General features: G+C 34.3%; 1 protein-coding gene across 1 annotated transcript; it reads right to left on the bottom strand.

Moving 5' to 3' along the window:
* Positions 1 to 1,594: 1,594 nt before the first annotated feature.
* LOC124885723 (disease resistance protein RUN1-like) lies at positions 1,595 to 25,368 on the bottom strand. Its single transcript, XM_047393977.1, has 3 exons — positions 24,923 to 25,368; positions 2,935 to 3,958; positions 1,595 to 1,723 (listed from the first exon to the last, which is right to left on the bottom strand). The coding sequence occupies exons 1-3, from the start codon at positions 25,366 to 25,368 to the stop codon at positions 1,595 to 1,597; spliced, it is 1,599 nt and encodes a 532-aa protein (XP_047249933.1).
* Between the last annotated feature and the right edge of the window lie 1,195 nt (positions 25,369 to 26,563).

Raw genomic sequence — 26,563 nt, 5'->3', positions numbered from 1 at the left:
TAAGAAGACAAGGAGAAGACCTGGAATCAAAGTTTCAATTGTTTGAGAGATATTCGAAATCAGAGGTTAGTGAATTTTGAATTCATAATTTATAGGTGTCTATTCCGAATTATTGTTATCATTGATTTTAAAGTAATATATTATGTGTCATATTTATATTTACACAATTTATTCATAACTAATATGATAATAATTATATTATTTATTTTACTATTATTATTATTATTGTATTAATCCGCAACCTTAGTCAATTTAATTTTTTTCTAATTTATTTATTTTTTATCCTAATTTTTCCAATTTGTAACAATTTTAGCCTAATTTTATCTAATTTATTGAACTCAATTTCAAATTTCATTTAATTTTTTAAACCAGATTCTTTATATTTAGATCTCGGTCGTTGATAAATACTTATTTATTATTATTATTATTATTATTATTATTATTATTATATTTAAATAACAGCCTAAGTCGATACAATTATCTTCTCAATTTTATTTAAATTCTAGCCAACCTTATATCTAATTGATGTCAATTTTAATTGATTTTTGAATTCAATTTAGTTAATTTTTAAACCAAATACGTCGTAATATGAGGTAATATACTCATGTACGTGATGTATATAGTACATATTTCAAAGTTGATTGTCAATCAAGTGTATATATGTATATATACATATCTCTCATGTAGTGATGTACATAGTAGTCAAAAGCTAGCTAATTGAATCTATATATCCAAATACTTTGAATAATACGTTACCATCATATGATCGAGATAATAAAACACTATTGAGGTTATAATAATGAAGCTAATAAACTAATAGTTCATCAAATTAATACGTTGTACTACGATATAAATATATATATATATATATATACATATATATATATATATAATACTATATTCAAAAATTAATTAACCAAAATTTATTTGGAATATATATTGACACCCAATTTTGACCGCCCGATATTCCTTTTAGGCTGCTGTTTTGTAAAAATTATTAATTTCAGATATTAATGTCTTTTACACATTATTATTAGATCAAATAGATATTGACGTGTCACATTCATGATTTAAAAAATATACAAAGTATTTTATTACTTTTATTATCATTATCATTTTTTACAATTTATCAATTTAAATGTAATATTTTTTACGCAATTTGTTAATATTTATTAAGTTATTTGTTATTCACACTCGTAATAGTGCAAACATATGGTCTTATTATTATTATTATTATTATTATTATTATTATTATTATTATTATTATTTATTAAAATGACAATTAATTTTATTTAATTTCTTCATGCCTTTCATTTTTAGCCATTTTTTGTACCAATTAATATCAATTTTAGTTAAATTGATATTAATTTTGATCTCCAAATTAAGCTTTAATTTTAGACTATATTTTAAATTCTTTCAATCTTAGCCGTGGATCAAAATTGATCCAACGAATAAGATCCCATCATCATTACCTCTCTTTTTAAACAAAATAATAAACCCTAACTCCATTTTTTTTATCAATACCAGTCGCCCACCTCCATTTTTCTCTCCTTTCTCTCTCTTCAAACCAACAGCCACCGTCGCCTCCCAGCTATCATCGCCTGCCGCTGCTCCGTCCAACTAATGGCGTAACAGCACCAGCCATTGATGGGAGCCCAACGACTAGCACCTTTGGCTGCTGCTCATCAAAAAATTCATCGCCAGCAAACCTTGGTTCCAGCCGCTACGCACCACGTTTTTTCTAAGGTACTGATAATAAAAAAAAGCCATGAATTATAGTTCTTGAAAAAAATCAATGCTTGTTTTCTTGTCCAGTACTACGTGCAGTTCTTTATCATATGTATGCCTCTTTTAATTCATTTCCTAATGTGTTAGAAAAAGAAACTGGAGCTAAAAGTCTCCTTTAACTGAGCTTTAGCTGCAGAAATTGACAATGCTGACGATGACATTTTTCTTGTTCTATTTCTGGCAATTATTCTCAAGAAGCTTTTAGGAAAATTTGTCAGACGAGTAAAATGCAGAATGCTATGGATCCGTTCGAGTACAACTGGAACACATCGAATGAAAGTGCACTGAGCTTTTAACAGGAGCCTGAACAGGTAGATAAGACGAATAGTTTTCACTTCAGTTAGTCCAATTAATCCTAAAACATTTGTACTGTTTTACTTCATATACTTTTGAATTTAAATACTTGAAGAATTTGTAACTTTTAAACTTAACATTTTTTAGTTGTTTGAAGCTTTTCAGCAATCAAAATCCATCAATATACCAAGACAATATAAACTAATCTCAGCTAAATACAAATATAAGAAACAAAATCCCTAGAATCGGAGGAAAAAACACAAATAAACAGAGAAAATAAATTTAAAATATTACAATTTGAAGATCAAAATCAAAGAATCGGGAAGAAGAAGACCTTAGATTAGTAGATTCGTATGCCAAAACTTGAAGAAATCAAAATTCTTCCATTGTAAGCTTGAAGAAATAACCAATTTTATACAATAACGATTATTGCTTTGAATTATTTAATTGACTTTTAGCGCCCATTGTTTTTATTGCCTTAAAAAGACAATTTTCACGGACGAGTTGTTCTACTATCTATAATGAGACCTCTCTGTACCAATGTTGTTTGATGTTCTAGTATCTTTTGGTTGCTATAGCGAAATGTTGTTATTAAAACATATAATATAGCATAACAGGAAAAATCAATTCTGAAATAAAGAACTTGGATATTATAGTGAAATATTATTATAAAGGACGACTGTTTTAGAGAGGTCTCATTGTATGCATAAAAAAGAAATGGTGAAAAAAATATTCAAACAAGAATATGATGAACTAGTTGCTTACTATTTTTCCTCTTAGGACATTGTAAGAATTTGTGTAGTGCCAAAGCCTACTACGTTTTCCAGGATCCACAAGTGCTTCTCAACGAACAATGTCTCTTCCCATATCCCTTACTAATTGATGCATTGTTATCTCATTAACATATTCAATTGTCACTAAACTTCTATCAATGAGATTTTGAATTCCCACAAGTGTGTAAAAGTTACATTTATCTAATATCCTAACTACAAAATCCTTTTTCATTCCTTCAAAGAAACAACAAAGATAAAGTAATAAATTTTGATCATGATCATCTTCCAACAATTCATAACTCAATCTCAATTTGTAAACAATTTTATTAGTGGGAATTTCTCTCAACTTTTCTATTGCACTTCTCCATACATCCTTAGATTTTCCAGCCAACAAAGAACCGATAACTTGAAGACCTAATGAAAGTCCTCTACACCATTCAATCACTTTCTCTGAATACTCTTTGTAATTATAATCTTCACTAATTGGATTTTTTTCACCAAATACATGAAAATTGAAGAGCTCATTTTCTTCAATTGTGAACAAAATTTCAACTTCATGAACCTCATGGCCTAATTGAGGTCTTAATAAGCTCTTGTGCCTAGTTGTTACAATTATTTTACTTCCATAGTCAAACCCATCCTTCATGTCAAATATTACTTCAACAAAATCAGTCTCATCAACATCATCAAGAGCAAGAACTTTTCTAAAACATAAAACATTTCTTATCTTGATGATTCCTTTATCAACACTTGATATTTCTACTTTTTCATTCTTTAGAAAGGTAGAAAGAAGTTGCTTTTGCAAAGTCACGAGACCATTAGGGAGTTTGAAAGTTTCTCTAATGTTTGCTAAGAAGCAACTAATTTCAAAATATCCAAGGTTCAAATTATAAACAAATTTGGTAAGCGTTGTCTTTCCAATTCCACCAATGCCACAAACTAAAAGTATTCTAATACTATCATTAGATCCATCTTGAACCCAAGAATTATTGGGCCTGGCTCGGCGATGTATTCCAATTGAACAAGAAGCAATGTATAAGGCTGGACGACTTAGTCCTGTGTTGGTAACTTTAATAATCTTCTTGAAGAAAATGGATTCACGCCTGAAATATTCATATAAATATTATAACAAATCAAACATATAATCCTAACAAAGAGTTTGATAGTTATAACTGTTAAATCGCCCTCCAATCACATTTGGTTATAACTATTAAGTTTTCTTGAGAAGTTACAAACATGGTTAATATAGTTTTTTTACACTATCAAGTGATCACGGAAAGGATATCTACATGTAAGTCTTCTTAAGATTTGAGATTTGTAATCTTGAAAAGAAGATGGGCTACCTACTATAACAAATAAAGATGACCCTATTAGTGTAAAAATTTCTTACACTGAGGTACATGAATAAAGATAACTTACTGATTTTCAAGGACCATTCCTGCCAAATCAACAGCTTGGCTAAGTGCATCCTTCTATTTCTTTAACTTGTCCTCCCTCTCTTTTTCATTGCTTCCATGTATTTCACACTTGAATTTTTCTTCATGTTTATCTAATGCTTCTCCAAAACTTCCCTTGTGCTTCCTTAGATTGGAAGGATCAACATGATAGAAAATAGGCAATATCATGCATGCAAACTTCATTTTGTGTTCGAGAATTACAACAAGTTGATCCAAGCACCAACTGGAAGATGCATAAGTTTATGAGAATACAATGATACGTATCTTTGATTCTTGAGTTGCTTTATTACGTAACTCTAAATTAATGTCTTCTTCTCTTCTTGATTCTTTATTATCACCACCTTCAAACGTGTGAAATCTGGCCAGATTTAAAGCTATGGAGAGGTGATTCGTGAAATTTTTGCCAGTGTCTTCACTTTTGAAACTCAAAAACACATCATATGAATTTCCACGCGTTGTATGATTGAACATAAGCTAATTGTTTGGTGGCCATTGAACAAAGTTCACCTATGTATTTATCCACCAAAGTAGTAAATTGTTTGTTATTTAATTTACCATGTTATTGTATAGTAGAAGCTAGAATATAAGTTACAAAATTTGAGATTAAGATATTTTCTACCTCATTAGAGAATCTTGAACTTTTCCAACCAATAAATTCTAATAAATTAATTAATAATACCATGGATTTGTTTATTTTTGTATATTGATATCTTTATGTACATTTTAAATAGTATTCCACTTATGAGTTGTGACTTGAAAATGGTTAAGTTTAGTTACTTGAAATGTGAAGTAGTTACTTTAAAATGGTTACGTGTAGTCATTTAAAATTGTGAACTTGTGACTTGATAATGATTAATTGTAGTTACTTGAAGTTTCTACTTATGACTTTAAAATGGTTAAGTGTAATGGCTTGAAAAGTATACTAGTGACTTTAAAATGGTTAAGTGTATTCATTTGAAATTGTGAACTTGTGACTTGAAAATGATTAAGTGTAGTTACTTGAAATGTATACTTGTGATTATAAAATGGTTAAGTGTAGTGACTTGAAATGTTTACTTTTGACTAGAAAATAGTTACGTGTAGTCACTTGAAATGTGAACTAAGTTACTTGAAATTATGAACTTGTGACTTGAAAATAATTAAATGTAGTGTCTTGAAATGTATACAAGTGACTTTAATAATTAAGTGTAGTGATTTGAAATGTGTACTAGTGACTTGAAAATGGTTAAGTGTAGTGACTTGAAAATGGTCAAGTGTGGTGACTTGAAATGTGTACTAGTGACTTGAAAATGGTTAAATGTAGTTACTTGAAAATGGTTTAGTGATTTGAAATATCAATTAGATATTTGAAAATGGTTTGATTGTAGTGACTTGAAATGTGGATAATTTATTTGAAAACTATTAAGTTTAGTTACTTGAAATTGCAAACTTGTGACTTGAAAATGGTTAAGTGTAGTTACTTGAAATTGCGAACTTTTGACCTGAAAATGGTTAAGTATAGTCCCTTATCTTAATATAACAAGTCATAACAATAGTCACAATAATCTGAAAAATCAACTTTGAGTTTATCATGCTTTATATGCTAATATATACATATTTATATTTGTTGATTGTTATGATTTTATTTGATACTATAATGTCATATAATTTATGTGATTAATGTATTTGTATCACTTTTTATGGCTTGAATTAACATATTCTTTTGCAGAATGAGTTTGAAAGAAAGGAACAAAAAATATTACTTTCTCTAAGTGCATCAATTGTGGAAGGAGGATGAGAAAGGAATTGGACTTGTTGATGAAACATGTATACAAGAAATCATGTTCAAATGATGAACGCCCATCTCAAAAAGACAACCAAGCTTATGAGGATGAAAGTGATGATGACTTTAACGACATGAATGAAAGTAATTCTAATCATGATAACGTGGATCAAAGTGATTCTGATCTAGATGGTTGATAGTTTTGTTTTGTTGAGGATTCGAGTTTGAAATATTTTGTTTTGGACCATTTAAGAATCTTACATTATTGATGTGGATGTTATGAATTATGGTTTTTTGTTAGCTGTAATGGTTTATATTAGACTTGTATTGAATGATGTTTTTTTTTAGAATTATTGGAGGTTTTAAATAGATTTTTGACTAATTGTGAAATGTTTCTAGTAATTTACGTGTGAATTATTATTTGATAATTTCCATGGGGATGTACATACTAAATATTCATGATTTTTTTTTTAGAAAATTTGTTCTTGCGGATTTACTTGGGGCATTTCATACAAATTTTCTTGTGAAATAGTTTCATAAATATCCGCAAGAATTTTTTTTTTTTTGTTAATTAGGAATTTTCACCACTAATTTTCTTTGAATTTACTTGGGAATCTTTGTGGGGAATGATTTATGAAATTTTTCATGAAAATCTACAGGTAAAATACCTTTTTATGAAATTTTCACAAAAAATTCATACAAAATTTGGATAGTTAATGCAAATAAATCCGCAAATAATGTACCTGCGGATTTATTTTCGCAACTAAATTACCTAGGAATTTATTTTCGCAGCTAAATTACCTTGAGATTTTATAAATCCGCAGGTAATAATTACCTACAAAGGCATTTCCTTTGGATTCTAATTGGTAAGAAAATCCGCAGGTAATCAAATTACATGGGGATTTTACCACATTATCCCTATGAAAATTCCCATGTAATAAGTATTTTTCTTGTAGTGGTTGGAGATGAATTTTGTATTGTTATTTTATGGCGAATGGGTTGTTGATGATATTGGTGGATGTTTTAGTGATGCTAGTTTGTTGTCTAGTTGATTTGAGACAGACAAATTTTCTTGATAGGCCCCAAATAGGGGAAGCTCTGCCTAATTTTTTGTTGATTATTGATGAGGATTGTTTTAGAGTCTCAGCCTCCTTACCGCTTGACAAATTTGGTATCAGAGCTAATTTATTCCTGTGACTAATGGAGTACATGTTAGTAGTAGAATATCAATTATGGTTATGTTGTCGGCCATTTCTATAATCATGGTTCTATAAGAGCATGATAGGATCTTTTATGTCTTCTTTCTCATTCTTCTTTATACAAGGGACAGTTAGGACTAATTAAATGAATTTAACCTATTTGTTTTGTTAATTAGATAGTTTGCACTCGAGAAACTAATGATAGAGAAAGAGGTAGAGCTTATAGAAAGAGGCGAGGTAGGGGTCATGATGATACCTCAGGGAATTACACTACTTTGAGAATTTAAAGAGAGCCCACTCTTGTAATGAATGCTAGTCCACCTCCACCATCACATCAGGGCAATACAACTAAGACGCTTTCTTCTATGTAAAAGGTCATTGAGGGCTTAACTGATCGATTGAAGAGACAGGAAAGGGTTATTAAGTATAATTCTACATAGCCAAAGCCATAGTTACAGGTACCAGTATAGACTTAAAATTTTGGAAACAAAGAGGTATCCTTACAGGAGTTTCTGAAGTTAAAATCACAAAAATTCATAGGTTTGATAGTTTAGTTGATGCTCAAAGCTTTTTTGGATGGTACATTCAAGGCACTACGTTCACTATGATGTTCTAGTGAGAGGGAAATAGAGTTTGCATCATAAAAATTGGAGGACATGACTAACACTTGGTATGATACATTATTTCTAGAAAGGCCTACTGCAACAACACCACTGGCAGGGGCTAAGTTCCCTAATTTTTTCATGAATAACTTTCTTTTTGTCAGTTCAAAGCAGAAATATACAAATCTATTTGAAAAACTAGTCCAGACCCTAGATATGGACATGTTAACTTATAATACCAATTTTTGTAAGTTGGCTAGATATGCTTCGTACTTAGTGTCCACAGAAGTAACTCAAGTCCAGAGGTTTGTTAATGGGTTGGTTGCTCATCTCTATAATGTAGTAGCCCCACAAATAAAAGTCTTGACCTATTAGGAGATAACAGATCTTTCTAGAAAAATTAAGGACAAAGGTCATGCAGAGCGTGCAGTTTATGATGTTTGTAAAAAGGCTAAGATAGGGGGATGTTTTAGTGGTGAATTTAGTGCAAATTTTAGAGCAGGAAATCAAGGAAAATAGTAGGGTCATCAGTCAGGAATAGATTTAGTTTCACAGTCTGCATACAAACCACCTTATTGATTAGGTATCAGGGGTCTTCAACATCTCATAAATATCATAGTTCTGGACAAACTTATCCCACTACTCTATCTTTCCAGACTTGTGGCAAATCATATATAGGTTAGTGTCATTTTTTAATTAGAGAGTTCATTTTGTGTGGTCAATCGGGTCATCACATCAGGAATTATATGTAATCTCCAAGAAACATTGGTCAATTTTTTGGTTAGTTATCCACACCTATTCAGGCTACTCATAACACTATAGGTACTGGAAATAGAGGTAGAGGCAATAGAGATAGGGTTTTTGGAAATCAAACATAAAAAAGTGTTGGTAGATGCCAGTCAAGAGTATTTGCACTTACTAAGCAGGATGTTTAGGCCTCGAATGCGGTGGTTAAAGGTATTCATTTCGTCTGTTTATTTGATGCATATTCTTTGATTGATCTGGGTTCTACTCACACTTATGTGTCCTTGTACTTTATTGTGAGATTTGATAGACAATCAGAGATGTTAAATTGTTTTCTTCTTATTGCTACTGTTGTGGGATATTCTTTATTAGTTGAGTATATGTATCATGATTTCTTGATTATAGTAGAAGGTTGGGAAACTCTTACTGACTTAATTGTACATGATATGATTGGATTTGATGTACTGATAGGCATGCATTAGTTATCTCCTTGCATTGCTATGCTACCGTAGATTATCATACAAAGATAGTTTGATTTGAGATATGTTATACCCCACAAGCTCCTAGATAAGTTTTCAACTATTCGTCATATGTTTAAAATCCCCAAAGCTATTATTTCAAATGATAGATAAGTTTCACGACTATTCACCTTTTGGGTAAAGTGTTTTTTATGCGATTAGGCTCATTGAAAGTACTTAGAGCAAAGTTGAGTTGAAACTATTTGTATCGATTGCGTTTTAATATTGGATTCTATAAGGGTCAACTTTAAATAAGTGTAACTACTAGAATATAATGAGTACGGTAACCTAATATATATCAGATGAATGATCTTTGAGTCTTCTTTCCAGCGCATCATATTTCACCTTACTCCAATACAGGAATAGAAAGTTATGCTCATTTTACATGGGAGTTTCTGTCTGTTAGAAGGTGAAAAATAAGTTGTGAGCTGTAAACTAGGTGACGACTAAGTTGATGAGCCGTCAACTTGGTGATGAGCCGTCAACTCAAGTCATCAAACTTAACCAGTAAATGGAAAAATTCAGCTTGATATTGACGACTAGGGTGACGAGTTGTCACCAAAATGATCGGTCGTCAACCTAGTTGTTGATTAAAAATTTCTGCAATTTTCTTAAAGTTCCCTTAGGGGAAATTTTGTATTTTACCCACCTAAAAATCCTCTTCCATGACTTAAATAAACAAATAAGTGTTATTTGCCCATTCTTAGTCAGTTTTCAAAGCTCATTATCTCTCCATTCTCAAGAAAAGAGGAGTAACATTTCTTTCAAAAGTTCAACTCCTAAGGGTCCAATTAAATCTTCCTTCAAGATATTCCTTAAATTCAGGTAAGTGGGTTTTGAAAAAGGATAACTTTTCATCCTTGTGTCCAAAATCTTTGATTTTTGCATTTAAATTTATGAGATTTCAATTAGGGTTCATACCTAATTTCTATATTTTTGAAATTATGACATTACTACGTGATTTAAAGTTCAGTTAGCACAAAAATTTACCTTTTCTCATGTTTTCACTTATATGATTGTTATTGTGCAATGAATTTTAGTATTTTGACATGAATTTCTATGATATAGTAGATATATATGATTTCAACCTGATTTAGTCAGTTTACAAATAACAAAATTGCCAATTTGCAAGAAGTTTAGATTTACTATTTCAAATTACCATAATATGATTTAGATTTTAGTTTGGATCTTATGATCACAGGCATAATATGATATTCACACAGTTATTCTTGAGTATGAGTTATTAATAGAAGCATAATTGGTTTTCAGACTTATAAACCCATATGCTTATTTTAGGTTGAATTTTATCACTATGAGCATAAAGTATATATATTTTGGGAGTAGTATTTAGCATTGAGAGGGATGTGTGGGTTCAGTGCATTTTATATATCAAAAACTACGTGACCACGCAGGTTTACGGGATACACCAGAAAGTATTTCCCTAGCCCAATATGGGCTCAGTTTAGTAATTACTCCAATTCAGTTCAGGTTCTATTTTGATAACATGGATAGAACAACCCTCCTCAAGGTGGGTCAGACGTTGAACTCTATGCTAGCTCACATGATTTATGTCGGTTATGAGAATCTCCTACAGAAAAGACAGTTTTTAGAAATTAAGTGTAGTAACTCACCCAACTTATCAGATTATGTTTATTATTCATGTTTTATGATATTTCATCTTTCAGTTTATTTTAGTCTCTTGGTGAGTCTACTTGCACTTAGCATGCATGATTTAAGATTTTGCATTAATTTAATTTTACTTATTGTATTCAATCCCACTTATTCAATACATTCCAAATGTATTGACCGCATAGACGTCTATATGGCAACATTATTTCATAATGTAGGTACCAGTTGTACCCCATACTACTATTGTTAGGCATTTTCCAGCTTCCAGCTAGCACATGATGAGATCTTCTTATTCGAGGAATCCAGTCAATTTGTATATTCATAAATTAATATTTTATTCAGTTTTATTAATGAGGGATAACTGGGGTCATACCCTGGCTACCTATAGTTAGTATTAGTAGAGGCTTCAAAGATAGTTAGTTAAAGTTTAATTATTCAGTTTTAGTATTCTTCGCATGACTAGTGTTGTAAATATTTTGAACAGTTTTGTATTGAAGTTGTTCAGCTAAAGACATCTCTTCTGCTTATTATTTCCAATTTTTTTGTATTTATTCAGTTGCTCATGAATTATGCCAGTATAATGGGTTTATTCAGTTGCTCATGAATTATGCCAGTATAATGGGTTAACTTATGATCACTTGTAATTCTAAGCACCATGTGACATCCAACGGGTAGTCTCAGGGCGTTACAAACTTAGTATCAGAGCATAGATTTTAAGTGTTCTAGAGTTTCTATAAAGTCGTGTCTAGTAGTATTGCAGAACAATACAAAGACGTCTGTACTTTTCTTTTCTTCGGGAGGCTATTGGGAATTTAAGAAATATTTCTATTCTTTCTACTCTAGATCATACCGTAAAGTTGTTCTCTTAGAAACTTCTATCGATTCTTGTGTTACTCTATAATTCTCCATTTATGACTTATTCTTGAGATAACATGAGTAGTAAATCTCAAATTCCCCCGATATAATGCTCTAAGATTGACTATCAGACATTTTTCAAATCACATAAAGGGACTGAAAGGATCCCATTAGTATGTTTTAAGTCCTTCAATTTAAAAGCTTATGCACTCATCTATTTGATTTATTCAGTTAAGATAAATTTGATATGTACTCAGATTTCTTGCTAACACTTCATTACAGATTCCTCTCATGAGAGAAGAAGGTGTACCTAGATTATTTTGTAGAGATTTTATTATGGGATAAAGTAACTTAGAGTGTTATGATTCATAAGTAATGGAATGACCTCAGAGTAAGGATTATAGATTTAGAAGTGGAGTAACAGGAAAAGGTGGGGTTAGCATTTGGTTGAGGGTAAACTAACAGATCTATGTCTTCTATTAAGTAGGATTGAGGTGATATGTCCTTGTGTGTTAACTAAGAGTAGTGAATGTGGTGTAGGTTTCGCAGTGGAAGGTATAGAAATAGTTCTTAGTTAAGGTGCATTGTGGTATGATTAAAGTAGGAAAAGAGTTCTTAAGGGTATTCCATTTTGTTAGAAAAGTATAGGTGATTAACGAAACTATTATATTATTAAGGATTGTTAATGTGGTTTCTACTTACGACTGTGAAAGAGAAATTGGTTAATGCTTGTAGATATAGGAGTATAATTTAGATATATGGATGGATAAGTAGTAGTGATATGTGAAAGGAGGATATGCCAATGGATTATAGTAAGATAGACCATAAGATTATGATCAAATATTATTATTATGAGGTTTTAGTAGACTAGTTTTTCTTGATATTTTTCCAAGCAAGAATGGTGTGTGGGGTTATAGTTAATTATGTCTAGTACTAGAATCTAAGCTTGAATAGCGAATGATCATCAAGGTGGAAATAATGATTTCTTGGGATAGTAATCTTAGTTATATGAAAAGTGAGCTAGTAGGCTTGGAATGATTTATGCAAGAATTTAAGTTCATTTATTTCGCAATTAAGTATGATGGTGTAGATATGATGTAGAGGTGTACCTAAGGTGATATGGTGCTACATTATTTTCCAGGTTTTAAAAGTGTCGTGTGTGCTTAGACAGTACCCATGAGTTGCCAAGTGTGAAGAAGTCTATTGATAAAGTATATAGTGTTCTTAAAAGCTAAGTTGGGAGTTATAGGTTGAGGATGTTAAGTGTTTTAGTATAATTTTAATTCTCATGGTTTAGGGGAAAATATAAGTTTAGAGGTGTGCTATTAGTAATCTATAAAGAAAGAGTAGATTACGTGTTTAGATAGACAGGTATGTTGGTGGAGAAGAGTGTAAGTATATGATGATGATTATTGAAGCTAGAAAAAGTTAAGGATAGTATATATTAAGGGAGTGTCCAAGAATGAAGTTAGTATTGTCCAGATATAGTTTATTCGGGTGAGTTTGAGAATTTATGTGTAGGCCATTAGACTGAAGAAATTATGGCTTAGTCTTGAGAATATGGAATAGAACTATAAGCTTAGAATGATGGCTTTAATCTAAGGGAGAGATTATAGGGTAAAGAACCAAATCAAGGTTTGAGAATTAGATTGTGATGTATCTCAATAAGAGCTGTGATGAGATAGTGATCTATTCTTGATCTAGCATATTCTTTATCTTGAATTTCAATTCCTATGGCACCTTATCTATGTGTTGCATGATATATCCACGCCTGTAACTAATGGTTATACACTTTATGCATATTCAGGTCCATTCTCATCTCCTAATAAAAAAGTAAAAACTTTACTCTATGATTCGAGTCACCTATCATAAATCTAGGAAATCCAACCTTATATTGAGTAGCTTATGATATGTATGAAGCCACATTTTAGAGTATGCTCAGTTCTTCAGTTCTCTGAACTCATGGTACACCCTTAATGACAAGTGAAATTTTACATTATGTCATGTATGTAATCATTTTAGATCTCTGTAATAAATCCATGCCTTTGATACTCTATTCCCCAAGCCTCAGTTAAGTTTCAAAGTTATGTGTAGTATTCGTTCATGCTCTATGTCAACATGTTCTAGCCCTTCAATGACCTTTTTTTTATGTCAAGATAGTAATGATAAAAATGGATAGTGGTTTAGATGAGAGAGTGAGAGAGTAGATGTTCCTCACTAGGGAAGATTTTTGTATGCTTGTTTTATCTAAGGCTATAAGTTTGAAGAATGGTTGAGGCAAAGCTTTAGGATATGTCATAATTAGTTGAGAATCCTAAGTGCGTCTTCTTGGGGATAATTCATGCTATCGATTTTGATGAGGTATTAGATAATATGGGAAAATTCCAAGGTGGGTTGGTTTCCTAGAATTTTATATGTGGTTATAATGATAGGCTTGAATGTCATGTTGGTATATAAGTGGATAAATTTAGTATGTGCTAATGAATTCATAGTAAGATTTCAGAGTTAGTCATTAAAGTGGTAAGGCGTGCTATGCTTAGGATGAGAGCTCTGAAAGGACATAGATTATTGAATCATATATTTTTAACAAGATTATGGTGTTATGTGTAGCACCTTCTAATTTTGAGGTAGACTTAAACATAGTGAGAGTATATAGTTTAACTCAGAATTTGGTTGGGATAGTCATCTATACTCATGTGAGAATTATTATTTGCATCAAATGAAGTGTAGTATTCAAGAGGATAAGTATAGTTGAGACAGTATTTGAGAAGCGTGGCTAAGCTTGAAAGTTAGCAATTGCATCGCCTAAAGCATAGTAATCCTATTCTAGCTTTTCTTCTATATGTATATATCATACATTATGGAGTTGTGTCAATGTTGTAATTTCTTATTCGAATCCCACGCTCAGATCATGCCCAAAATTCTTTACCTTAATTGTTATTAGAAGTTCTGATAACGAGATTTTAAGGAAACTTATATTTCCTTTCTTAGTAACTCTTGGATATTTTATCACATCAGTTATCACTTCATAGTTTTATATATATGATCGTATCATTAATGTTTAAATTGAGTTCTAAGATCTCAGCATGAGTCAGCTCCTTATAGTCAATTAAGTCTGTTCATAAATCAATTTCATGATAGAAGTTTTATCATTTCAGCTTAGCTGTATTCTTCTTTAAAAGACATGCCATGTTTACCTTATGCCTACGATTCTTATGCATGTGTTCATGTTCCATATATATATATATATATAAATTGAGTTAGTACCCTTTCAAGGGGTGATTTCATTATGAGACATGATAAAGTTTAGAAATTCAGTTTCAAGATAGTAACTATATTATTTTAGTCTGAATATCTATCTTCATTCGAGGACGAATGTAAAACCCTGAAAAATCCTAAGCTTAATTCAGTCCTTTAGGCTTATCAAGGGGTCCCAGCCTTAGAATATTTTAGCCAAGTACTCAAACTTAGTTTCATTTTAGCCTACGAAGGTTGGCAATCTTATTTTACGACCTTTACATCCATTAAATGTTGATGTTTAGGTTGATTCATGATCAGGAATATCCGTAGATATTTTCGGACAAGTTTTGGATTTTTGGACTTCGTTTGAAGCTCCATTGGAATCCCAAAATAGTGGATCAATGCGATCTTGGTACGCTGCATCGACTATCGGGTTGATTACTAGTTTTCCCAGCTACCAGCATCCAATTCCAGTGAATCAACAAAAACATGGCACGATGCGATGGCTATCGTGTTGATGCCATCGATGCTCCACGCCGACCTATGCATCGGTAATCTAGTTTTTAGTCATTAAAAGACCGTGTTCTTAGGGGTATTTAGGTCTTTTTCCCTTGACCCTCAGCCCCTAAAACATGAAATTAAACTCCCTATAGAGCAAATATAGTCATTCTTTCTCAAATTTACTCACGAACAAAACCCTAGAAGATCTAATTTCAAATCAAGAATTCAAGATTCAACCATAAACTTTCAGAAATTCTTCAACATAGGTATGTGAAGTGTTCATCAAAGGGTTCCTTCCACCCTTGGAGCCCAAGAATCTCTTTGAACTTCAAGTAATTGATTTTATGATTTCCATGGTTGGATTTAAAGTTTATCCATGATTGCTATTTGGATGAAGTTCCTAATTCATGATTATATATATATATATATATATCTCATGTGAAATTGATCATTGTGTGTGTAGATTCATGTGAATCCATGATAAAGTCTTGACTTGTGAAATTAGAGATGAATTATGATGCTCACTTGTTGTTCAATGCTATGCTCACCAAGTGCTTGATAAAGTGTCCATGTGAACTATTAAGAGAATGAAATCATGTCAAGTTAGCTTAAGTACAAGTTATATCATGCAAGTGTTTGTCAAAATGCCCCAATGTATGAATGATGACCAAGTTCATAGTTTACATGTTTCATGTTATGCCATGTCTCTTAATTTATGCTATCGAGTCTTGGGGGTACTTGTACTTGACAATTTAGCTAATTAACTAGAGCCACGGTCAGTCATAGAACAGTACCAGTCACATCACAATAAGTAGTACTCTCAGTCAGTCACAAAACTCAGGAAAGCTCAGTAGATTCAGTAGTAGTTCAGTCTAACTCAATATTCAGTTCAGACCTCAGTAAACTCTATCAGTTAATAAAATGTGGTAGTATTTCGTCAGTCAACGGAACTCAGTGAACTCAGTCTAGTTCAGTTAAACAGTAATATCATTAACCTTTCAGTCCAACCTAGTATAGATTAGTAATCAGTTCAATGTCGATTTAGTTGGGAGTAGGATTCAACACCGAGTTAACCCAAGGATGAGGGCATTCCTATTAGTAGAGGGTTTGACCCTTAGAAGCAATCCCAATGTTACAGAACTATGTAGACAGCATAGTTTAAGGTATCTTTCTTCTAGACATTATGAGGGGTGATACTCCTCATCCGAGTTATCCTACCAATGAGGGTTGAAGAACGAGCTTCCTATTAGAGAGGGTTAACTCATAGCTTTTCCTTACCCATGGCATGGTATTAACACTCTTCCAACTAGGGTTACAGGTTGGGAAGGGGTATATCGGTTATATGATTACCTCCCACAATCTTAGTTCTAGTCTTAGCCTCAGAATGGAAGTCAGTTCAGTTCTACAGATTCAGGACTATAAGACATGGTCACTCAGCTCAGTACGGAACTCAGTATCCTTCTACTGTACTCAAAACTATCATATATAGTTATTCAGATAATCTATAATATAGTATTCATAAACCCAGATATCGGTTATCAGTATTTTGATTTACTAGTCAGTATTAGGAAGATCTCAGTTACAGTTTATGTATTCATGTATGTACTCTTACTCAGTCATACTCATGTTATTTAGTTATTACTATACATGTATATAAACCCATGCATATCATCCTACCTCACTGAGCATATCAGTACATTCAAAGTACTGACACATGCTTTTCTTTGCACTATGATGTTTTATATCATAGGTTCAGACACACGGGCCCTAGAGCACCCTTAGTAGTTTAGATTATTTGCTTTTAGAGTAGTGGTGAGTCCTCATATTTCAAGGACATGCTTATTATTTATAGTAATTCAATTTTCTTCAGTAGCTAGAGCTAGTTGGGGGCTTGTCCCATCAACTCCACAGTTCAGAAAGTCAAAGGCTTTTTTAGACTAGAGTATGCTTAAATAGTTGTTCAGTTTTTCAGTACTTATATTCAATTTTGGTATTTTGACACCATATTCAGATTTATTTAAAGATTTGAACCTTATGTCATATGGTTCTGCCTATTTATCCATAATTACAGTATTTATTACTCAGTTATTACAGTAGGTACCAATTATGGGTTAGCTTGTGGTCCTTTGGGAATATGAGCATCATGTAGCATCTGAGGTACAGACTCGGGGCATTACAAACTTGGTATCAGATTCTAAGGTTCAAAAGAGTCCTAGGAAGTCTGAAAGTCACTTCTAGTAGAGTCTTGTGCATGGGTGTGTTGTGCACCATACTTATGGACAAGAGGCTACGAGATGTTTTAGGAAAAGTTTCCCTTTTTTCAGTATTCATGTCGTCCGAGTGAGCATGAGCTCCAGTTGCACTCTCTTTCTAATCCTAGTTTCTCTTCCATTTACAGAATATGCCTCCAATGAGGACTCAGGGAAGAGGAATGGGAGATCAGTCAGCCTCTCAGCCCATCCATCTAGATCCTTTGGGCGAGCATGTCTCTCATGCGGAGTTCAGAGAAGCCTTCACCATCCTAGCTCATTCTGTGGCAGCCCAGAATGAATGTCCAGCTATGGTTCCATCCAACCCAGTGGCCAATACTGCTACTTTCAAGATTCGGGACTTCACCCGAATAAACTGTCCATTGTTTATTGGGACTAAGTCAGATGAGGACCCTAAGAAATTTCTTGATTAGGTCCAGAAGGTTACAAATATCATAGGGGTGACTGGTGTTGAGATCTCTGAGTTGGCCGCATATCAGTTACAGGATGTGTCTCACTCATGGTTCAAACAGTAGAAGGAAGAGGGGGCTGTAGGTGCAGGGTCTATAGAATGGGAAGAGTTTGCAGTTGCTTTTTTGGTTAGGTTTTTCCCTCTAGAGTTGAGAGAAATGAAGGTTTTGGAGTTTATAAACTTGAGTTAGTTCATGTCAGGAGTGTCTAGCAGTGTGGTCAAGGAGTGTAGGACCAGAATGCTTATTAAGCAGATAGACATAGCTAGGCTCATAGTCCATGCTCAGTAGATAGAGTAGGATAAGAATAAAGTAAAAGAGAGAGAGAATAAGAGGGTGAGAATAGGTAGTTTAAATTTTGCTCATCCTAAGTAAGAGGGTGGGAATCGTTCTCAGTTTTCCTGAAATCCTCAATTCCAGCTCCTTTCTCAGCCAGTTCCCCAGTGCCAAAATTAAAAGATGGCAACCGAGATAGGTTATCAGGCCCTAACTCCAGGGCAGTATTAGCAGTGCCCAACCCAATCCCCTTTTCTAGAAGTGCGGCAGAAACCACCAGGGTGTCTGTAGAGCTGGCAGTGATGTGTGTTTCAGATGTAGTCGCCCCCAGCTCAGTCCGGTTGCCCAAATCAATAGGTTTCCTCTTTCAGTGCCACCAATAGGCAGCGCCCAAATAGACTCTATGCTCTTTATTCTCGACAGGATCATGAAAGTTCTCCTGATTTAGTCGCTGGTACATTAAAAGTTTTCCATTTGTATGTTTACACTTTACTAGATCCAGGAGTTTTTTTAATTTTGTTACTCTATCTTTAGCAGTTGATTTTAGAGTCAGTATCAAAATTCTAGCAGAGCCCTTCTCAGTTTTTACCCCAGTGGGTAAATCTATCATAGCCCGATGGGTATACAGGAACTATCCAGTTATGATATCTCAGAAAGTCACTTAAGCAAATTTAGTCAAATTAGAGATGACTTATTTTGATGTCATTCTCAGTATAGATTGGCTTTATTCCTTCTATGCCTCAGTCGACTACAGAAATAGAGTTGTCCAGTTTTAGTTTCCGAATGAACCCGTCCTAGAGTGGAAGGGTAGTACTTCATCACTTAAGGGTCAACTTATTTCTTACCTTCGAGCTAGAAAGATGATATCTAAGGGATATATCTACCATTTTATTTGAGTCCAGGACTCTAGTTCAGAAACCCTTACTCTTGAATCAGTATTAGTAGTATGTGAATTCCCAGATGTGTTTCCCAAAGATCTCACCAGAGTTCCTCCCAAAAGGGAAATTGATTTCGGTATTGATCTTCTCCCAGATACTTAGGCGATCTCTATCCTGCCATACGGAATGGCTCCAGTAGAAATTAGAGAATTAAAGGAATAGTTAAAAAATTTCTTAGATAAGGGATTCATCGGACCAGTGTGTCCTCATGGGGCGTACCAGTGTTATTCCTGTGTAAGAAAGATGGTTCTCTCAGAATGTGCATAGATTACCGTCAGTTAAACAAAGTTACGGTCAAGACAAGTATCTACTCCCCAGAATTGATGACTTGTTGGCCAACTTCAGGGTGACAATTATTTCTCTAAAATAAACCTCAGATCAGGCTATCATCAGCTCAGAGTCAGGGAAAGTGACATCCTAAAATTAGTATTCCAAACTTGGTATGATCACTTTAAATTTTTAGTCATGTCCTTTAGTCTTACCAATGCCCCATCAAATTTCATAGACTTGGTGAACCATGTGTTCAAGAAGTACTTGGACATATTCATCAAAGTCTTCATAGATGACATTCTTGTTTATTCCCATAGTGAATACAATCATGCAAACCATCTCAGAATAGAATTGCAGACTCTCAGAAACTATCAGTTATTCGCCATATTTGGTAACTGCGAATTTTTTCTTAGGTCAGTAGCATTCCTTGGCCATATAATTTTTAGTGATGGCATTAGAGTTGATCCCTAAAATACCAAATCAGTGAGAAACTAGCCGAGGACCATCTCTCCGCCTGATATCAGGAGTTTTTTGGGTTTGGCTGGCTATTACCGATGGTTTGTTGAGGGATTTTTATGTATTGAATGCCCTATATCTAGATTGACTCATAAGAAAGTCAAGTTCCAGTGGTGAGATTCTTGTGAGAAGAGTTTTTAGAAGTTGAAGACTCGGCTCACCATAACTCTAGTTTTGTCCGTACTAGATGGTTCAGATGGTTTTGTTGTGTACTGTGACACTTTCTAAGTCAGATTGGGTTGTGTTTTGATGCAGAGAGGTAAGGTGATAGCCTATGCCTCTAGACAACTTAAGCCATATGAGAAGAACTATCCTACTTATGATCTTGAGTTAGCAACATTAGTTTTTGCCTTAAAGATTTGGAGGCATTATCCTACTCAAAATCATCCCTAGTTTCTGAATTGAAGGAAAAGCTGGATGGGGATCCCAGTCTAGTCTAGTTAAAGAAATCAATCAGAAATCAGAAGGTAGAGGTTTTCTCCCAAGAGGGAGATAGTGTTTTGTGTTGTCAGGGTCGTCTGTGTGCCAGGTGTAGATGACTTAAGGTAGTAAATTCTTACAAAAGTACATGGTTTACGTTACTCTATTCATCTAGGGGCCACAAGATGTACCATAATTTTTGGGAGATCTATTGGTGGAGTGGGATGAAAAGACACATTGCAGAATTTATGGCTAAGTGTTCAACATGTCAGCAAGATAAGATTGAGCATCACTAGACTAGTGGGTCCATGCAGGAGTTTAGTATCCCACCTGGAAATGGGAAGAAGTGAACATGGACTTTATGACGGGCTTGCCTTATACTCCTCATCAGCATGATTCGGTTTTGTTCATTGTAGACAGGATGACCAAATCATCTCATTTCCTTCCTATTCATACCTCCTATTCATCCGAGGATTACACCAAACTCTATATCAGGGAGTTGGTCAGATTGCATGGTGTTCCGTTGTCCATTTTCTCAAATAGAGGTACCCAGTTTACCTCTTAGTTCTAGAAAGTATTCCAAAAGGGTCTTGGTACCCAAGTTCATCTTAGTACAACTTTTCATCCTCAGAAAGATGGTCAAGTAGAAAGGACCAATGCGAATATGGTGCGATGCATTGGCTATCGTGTTGATGCCATCGATGCACTAAGTCGACCTGCGCATTGGTAACCCAGTTTTCAGTCATTAAAAGAACACATTATTGGAGGTATTTAGGTCTTTTTCCCTTGAACCTCAGCCCCCAAAACACGAAATTAAACTCCTTATAGAGCAAATATAGTCATTCTTTCTCAAATTTTCTCAAGAACAAAACCCTAGAAGATCCAATTTTAAATCAAGAACTCAAGATTCAACCATAAACTTTGAGAATTTCTTTTACACAGGTGTTGGAAGTGTTCATCCAAGGGTTCCTTCCACCCTTGGTGTCCAAGAATCTCTTTGAACTTCAACTAATTGTTTTTATGATTTCCATGGTTGGATTTAAAGTTTATCCATGATTGCTATTTGGATGAAGTTCCTAATTCATGATTATATATATATATCTCATGTGAAATTGATCATTGTGTGTGTAGATTCATATGAATCCGTGATAAACCCTTGACTTGTGAAATTACAGATGAATTATGATGCTCACTTGTTATTCAATACTATGTGCATATTCTATGCTCACCAAGTGCTTGATAAAGTGTCCATGTAAACTATTAAGTGAATGATATCATGTCAAGTTAGCTTAAGTACAAGGTATATCATGTAAGTGTGTCAAAATGCCCCAATGTATGGAAGATGATCAAGTTCATAATTTACATGTTTCATGTTATGCAATGTCTCTTAATTTATGCTATCGAGTCTTGGGGGTACTTGTACCCCAAAATTCAGCTAATTACCTAGAGCCATGGTCAGTCATAGAATAGTACCAGTCATGTCATGATCACTAGTACTCTTAGTCAGTTACAAAACTCAGTAGATTCAGTAGTAATTTAGTCTAACTCAGTATTCAGTTCAGACCTCAGTAAACTCTTATCAGTTAATCGAATCTATTAGTATTCCATCAATCAATGGAACTCAGTAAACTCAGTTTAGTTCAGTTAAATAGTAATCTCTTTAACCGTTTAGCCCAACGTAGTACATATTAGAAATCAAATCAATGTCTATTCAGTTGGGAGTAGGATTCAACATCTAGTTAACCAAGGGATAGGGGAATTCCTGCCAGTAGAGGGTTTGAACCTTAGAAGCAATTCCTGCATTACAGAACTACTTAGCCAGCGTAGGTTGAGGTATCTTCCTATCAGACATTCTTAGAGTTGAGGTATCTCCCCATCAGACCTACTTAAGAATTTAATTACCTAAGCCTCTCGGACTTAGGGAGTTTATATTCACTGACCAGACTTCACCTCAGGTTAATTAACCTTGTTACAACGTCAATTATTAAACGGAAGGTTGGTAGCTTCCAAGTCCCTGTCAATAATTCACTTCCTACTATAGTTGATTTCTTATCTCAAGTAAATCAAAACATATGCTATCTATCGTTTGTAACCAACAGACAATAATTAAAACCTTAGAATTATCAAGGAGTCCTATTCCCTTTAGAATCTTGAACACTTAGCAACTTACCAAGACCTAACCCACAGATCCCATAATTCAGGTTAAAGGGATTTAGCCACTCATAATGTAATAATCGATACAAAAAGTTGAATTCATAATTTGAAAGATGAACTTACAACAAGCTGAATATCAATGAGTGTTTCTCAGATTAGATCAAAGTAAAAATCCCAAAATATTGATGATAATCTCTTTAAAGTTAATTGTTTTGTTCAAGACAAGAAACTAGAGAGAAAATAAAAAAATACGCGCGTTCCAAAATAGGTTCCGAATCTTTCTTAGAAAACCCTAAACTATGCTTTAAATACTTCAGCCTAATTATGGAAACAAAATCACGGAGTTCAGTGTTCTTCTTGGATTAGGTGACGACATGCGTGACGCTTTATCAGGAGGCTGGCGACTTATAACGGATGTCGTCAACTCCTCTTCATTTTTGACAATTTCTACTCAAGGCTGATGGTAAATCCTGATGGCTTATCAAAACTATGAAGACATAACAGACAATGTCGTCACTTCTCTACCTCAGCTCCCATGTTCTGTCTAAGGCTGACGGCAACTCTGACGTCTTATCACAAGGCTAATGTCTTATCACATATCGTTGTCACTTCTCCCAACTGAATCACATTCTCTGTTTAAGGCTGGCGATGAAGTTGATAATCTATCAGAGTGCTGACGACTTATTAGGAATGTCATCAGCCGCACTTCACTTGTATTTGCTTCAGATTTAAACTCATTTACTTCCATCATTGTTGGTCCTCTTGCCTCTTGACTTCCATTGCAAAATCAAAGATAAAACAATCAAAAATGACAAAAGTTACTTAAGACTTTGCAATTATTCTCAGTTAAAAGCCTCAAATGTGTTAGCATCTGTTCACGCATCATCACCCTCAATTTAAAACAATTGCTTGTCCTCAAGCAACTAAAATAAAACCAAGAGGATACGAAGTACATTTGGTAGTCAATCATCTATATTATCTCAAAACCATCTTTACCTTCTCCAAGGTCAATTAATTCCAAATCAACTGTGTATACTACTGAAGAACAACAATGGTACACAAAGGAATCAAGATATGGCATCAATTTAGCAACAACAACCATGCATGTATCAAGCTTACACTATCCAAAAAAGTTAGCAACTAGCAACGTAACCAGTGTGCCCTCACTACAAAGATGTCCCATTGAACTTATATCAGACAGTCACAAGACACTCACTCTCAGAATTAAGTTCCAGTCAATGTATGCCGAATACCATCGTCTTGCCCTTATTTTCATTAACAAGATCTTCAGACAGGTCAACTAGGATCACTATAGGTCTTCTCTTTGGCTTGTAATGTAGGCTAAGGGATGGTATGATACTCGATGATATTTAAAGTGACTAAGCTTCCTTGAAACTACACTATCTTTTGGGGTCTCACTCATTTACCTTTTTCTACTCTTTTCTTTTCTTGATCACTCATATTCAGGATGGGTGTAGTTCTTTTCTACAATCACTTCTTCTTTTCTTGCTCTTTTCCACCACTTTTCTTTTCTTGCTCCTTTCCACCGTACCCATCTTTTTATTCTTTTCTTTTACTCTACTCTTCTTCATACTCATTTTACATCACACACCCCTATGATCGACACTCTCAACTTAGGCCATTTGCTTAAGTCAAGATGCACAGTGTCCAAGTAGGACCAGGGCCAAAATAGGTTCATTATGATATAAAAATAGGATGGTGATAGGTATCATAAAAAGAAATATTCTATTCAGGCTCAAAATAGGGATCAAGGGATATTATAGATACAGGGAAGTTCATTTACAAAAAAGTGGGCTAATATCAAAATGGACTATGATCCTTTCCTAACACCTATCCTTCAACCTAGGTAAGACTAACCAGGCAAGTTCTGAATCCAACATACAAAGGGAACTAAGTAAAATCTCACTCGTACATGGCACACAAGTACATCACAAGTTACTACTTTTCCGGTTCATGCAATTATTTAGCAATGGTTATCAAGTTACTAGAACTAATACCATACAAAGATGAACAATGGTCACAATTAGATGCAAATCACACAGTTAAAGAATTAGACCACTTGAGAGGTGTTCACAAAATAACAAAACTGTGTTAACTGCCTCAAGTACTTGTATTTCTCCTAGTCAACTACAAAATTTTACAACAACAACTTACCCTGCACCCTCAACTTAAAATCAAAGAAAAACTGAACTAAGGGTTAGGGTATACCTGGAGTAGATCAAGCACGGGAATCATGGGTCCCTAACCCTGCTGCTGCATCCTCAACTGTCTTTTCTCCATTGGGAGTCTCCCTCCTTTTTGATGTATCTGGCCCAGCAGCTGTTGAGGGCCTACTCATTGAGGAACCTACGTCTCTCACTCGGACAACTGCCTCCCATTTATTATTGTCAACTAAGAACTCAATCATTTTCTTCTTTCTTTCATCTTTTTTAGCCTTCTTTCTCACCCTCTTCTCTGCTTTTCTTTCTTTATCACTGTCAGGCCTTTCTCTATTACCCTTGCCTTTATTCTTACCCTTCTTTTTCTTTTTCTTCATTGGTTCCTCTGTGAGATCAAGCAATGGGATTTCACCCTCAGACTCATCAACTGCCGGATCTGTCAACACCATAAGTTGGTGTTGCTGTAATACTCCAACATCCGCCTTCACCTTGTCCAGGGCTGCCCTGAATTGTGCAAGGTTTGAGCCCGACATTTCTCTTACCCGTGTATTAAAATAATTTTCTAATTCATCAATTCGATCGGTCAAGGCTTAAAAGGGATCCAGTGCTACCTTAATCCTCTTGTCTACCGCAGAGGCAAATTGGTTGGCAAAAAGTTATAGCTGAGCCTTGCACCACTTGGCTTATTTTGCCACTCTCCTAAAATTTATAGGGTTGAAGGAAAATTCTTTGGTAGACACAACAGCTAAAGTATTTGTTTCATTTCTAGGTACTGAATCTACTATTGTTGAAGAGGTCGATGCTGCAGCCTCACAATCCTGCACCGCTACATTAGGTGTTGAGCTAGTACCTGTAATGGTGGGTCTATTTTAACCCCTACTCCTCTGTTAAGTGTCAGTCTTAGCTGATTTTCATCACATTGGATGGGGTTGTGGGTCTTCTTGGCAAGCACTTCTTCGTCTAACCTTACAAACTCAGGTACATGGGCTGCCTTACATAACCTTGTAATTAGACAAGGGAAATGATATGCTATGTCGGGCCTTGAGACTGGAATTTTCATATCCTCAGCAATGGTATCCCCGAAGTTCAACTTTAGTTTAGCCACAAGACTTGCGACCAATATTAATCTATCATCTCCCAGGATATTATCTCCCTCAGTAGGCATCAAATAGGTACGCAATACACCCCACCAGAACTTCTCCTCTTGAGTCAGGGAAGCCTTAAAAACCCTCTCATTAGGGTTGGTCAACCATTTAGGTTTTTCTTTAACTATGAGGTCACTAACCTAGATCGTTGACTCTCATGATGCGTCAACCAAACATAGAAAGCAGGTGAAGTGGCCTAAGGAGTGAATCCGGGGCCATGAAGAAATTTGTTGATTATCATTTCTAAGAGATCCAACATCACACCCCTTACGAGAACTCTATCCAACAAGGGCTGATATGCTGATTTCTCCCCTTCTTTACATATGTTTTCAATGGAGCCTAATAGTTTACATAGAACTCCCTAACTAGTGTAGGGAAAAATGAACTTTCTCCTTTCGCGGACCATCCCAAGTCGTAGTCTCAGAATTTCTGCCCCACTTCTAGATATCTGTTCAGCCCGGTAGTGATGATCTTATTTTCTTCAAAGATTGTCCTTTTAATGGGCCTTTATTTTGTTCTGCGAAGCCCATTATTAAAGACTTTTTATGCCTTAGGAATTTGCCACCTAGCACTATCTCGAACC

This window comes from Capsicum annuum, chromosome 7 (assembly GCF_002878395.1).
Source record: "Capsicum annuum cultivar UCD-10X-F1 chromosome 7, UCD10Xv1.1, whole genome shotgun sequence".
Classification (NCBI taxonomy): Eukaryota; Viridiplantae; Streptophyta; class Magnoliopsida; order Solanales; family Solanaceae; genus Capsicum; species Capsicum annuum.
Note: the sequence above shows the minus strand (reverse complement) of the source record. Positions and strands in the feature narration are given on the sequence as shown.

Bases quoted from the DNA above. Each gene is read 5' to 3' on its own strand.
- LOC124885723 (XM_047393977.1), bottom strand. From the start codon at position 25,368: ATGTCGGGCTCAAACCTTGCACAATTCAGGGCAGCCCTGGACAAGGTG. The intron at 3,959-24,922 runs GTTAGGGACCCA...TGAATATTTCAG, and splicing joins GTTGAGGATGCAGCAGCAGG to GCGTGAATCCATTTTCTTCA. The intron at 1,724-2,934 runs GTTCGTTGAGAA...CGTGGTGCGTAG, and splicing joins GGGATATGGGAAGAGACATT to CGGCTGGAACCAAGGTTTGC.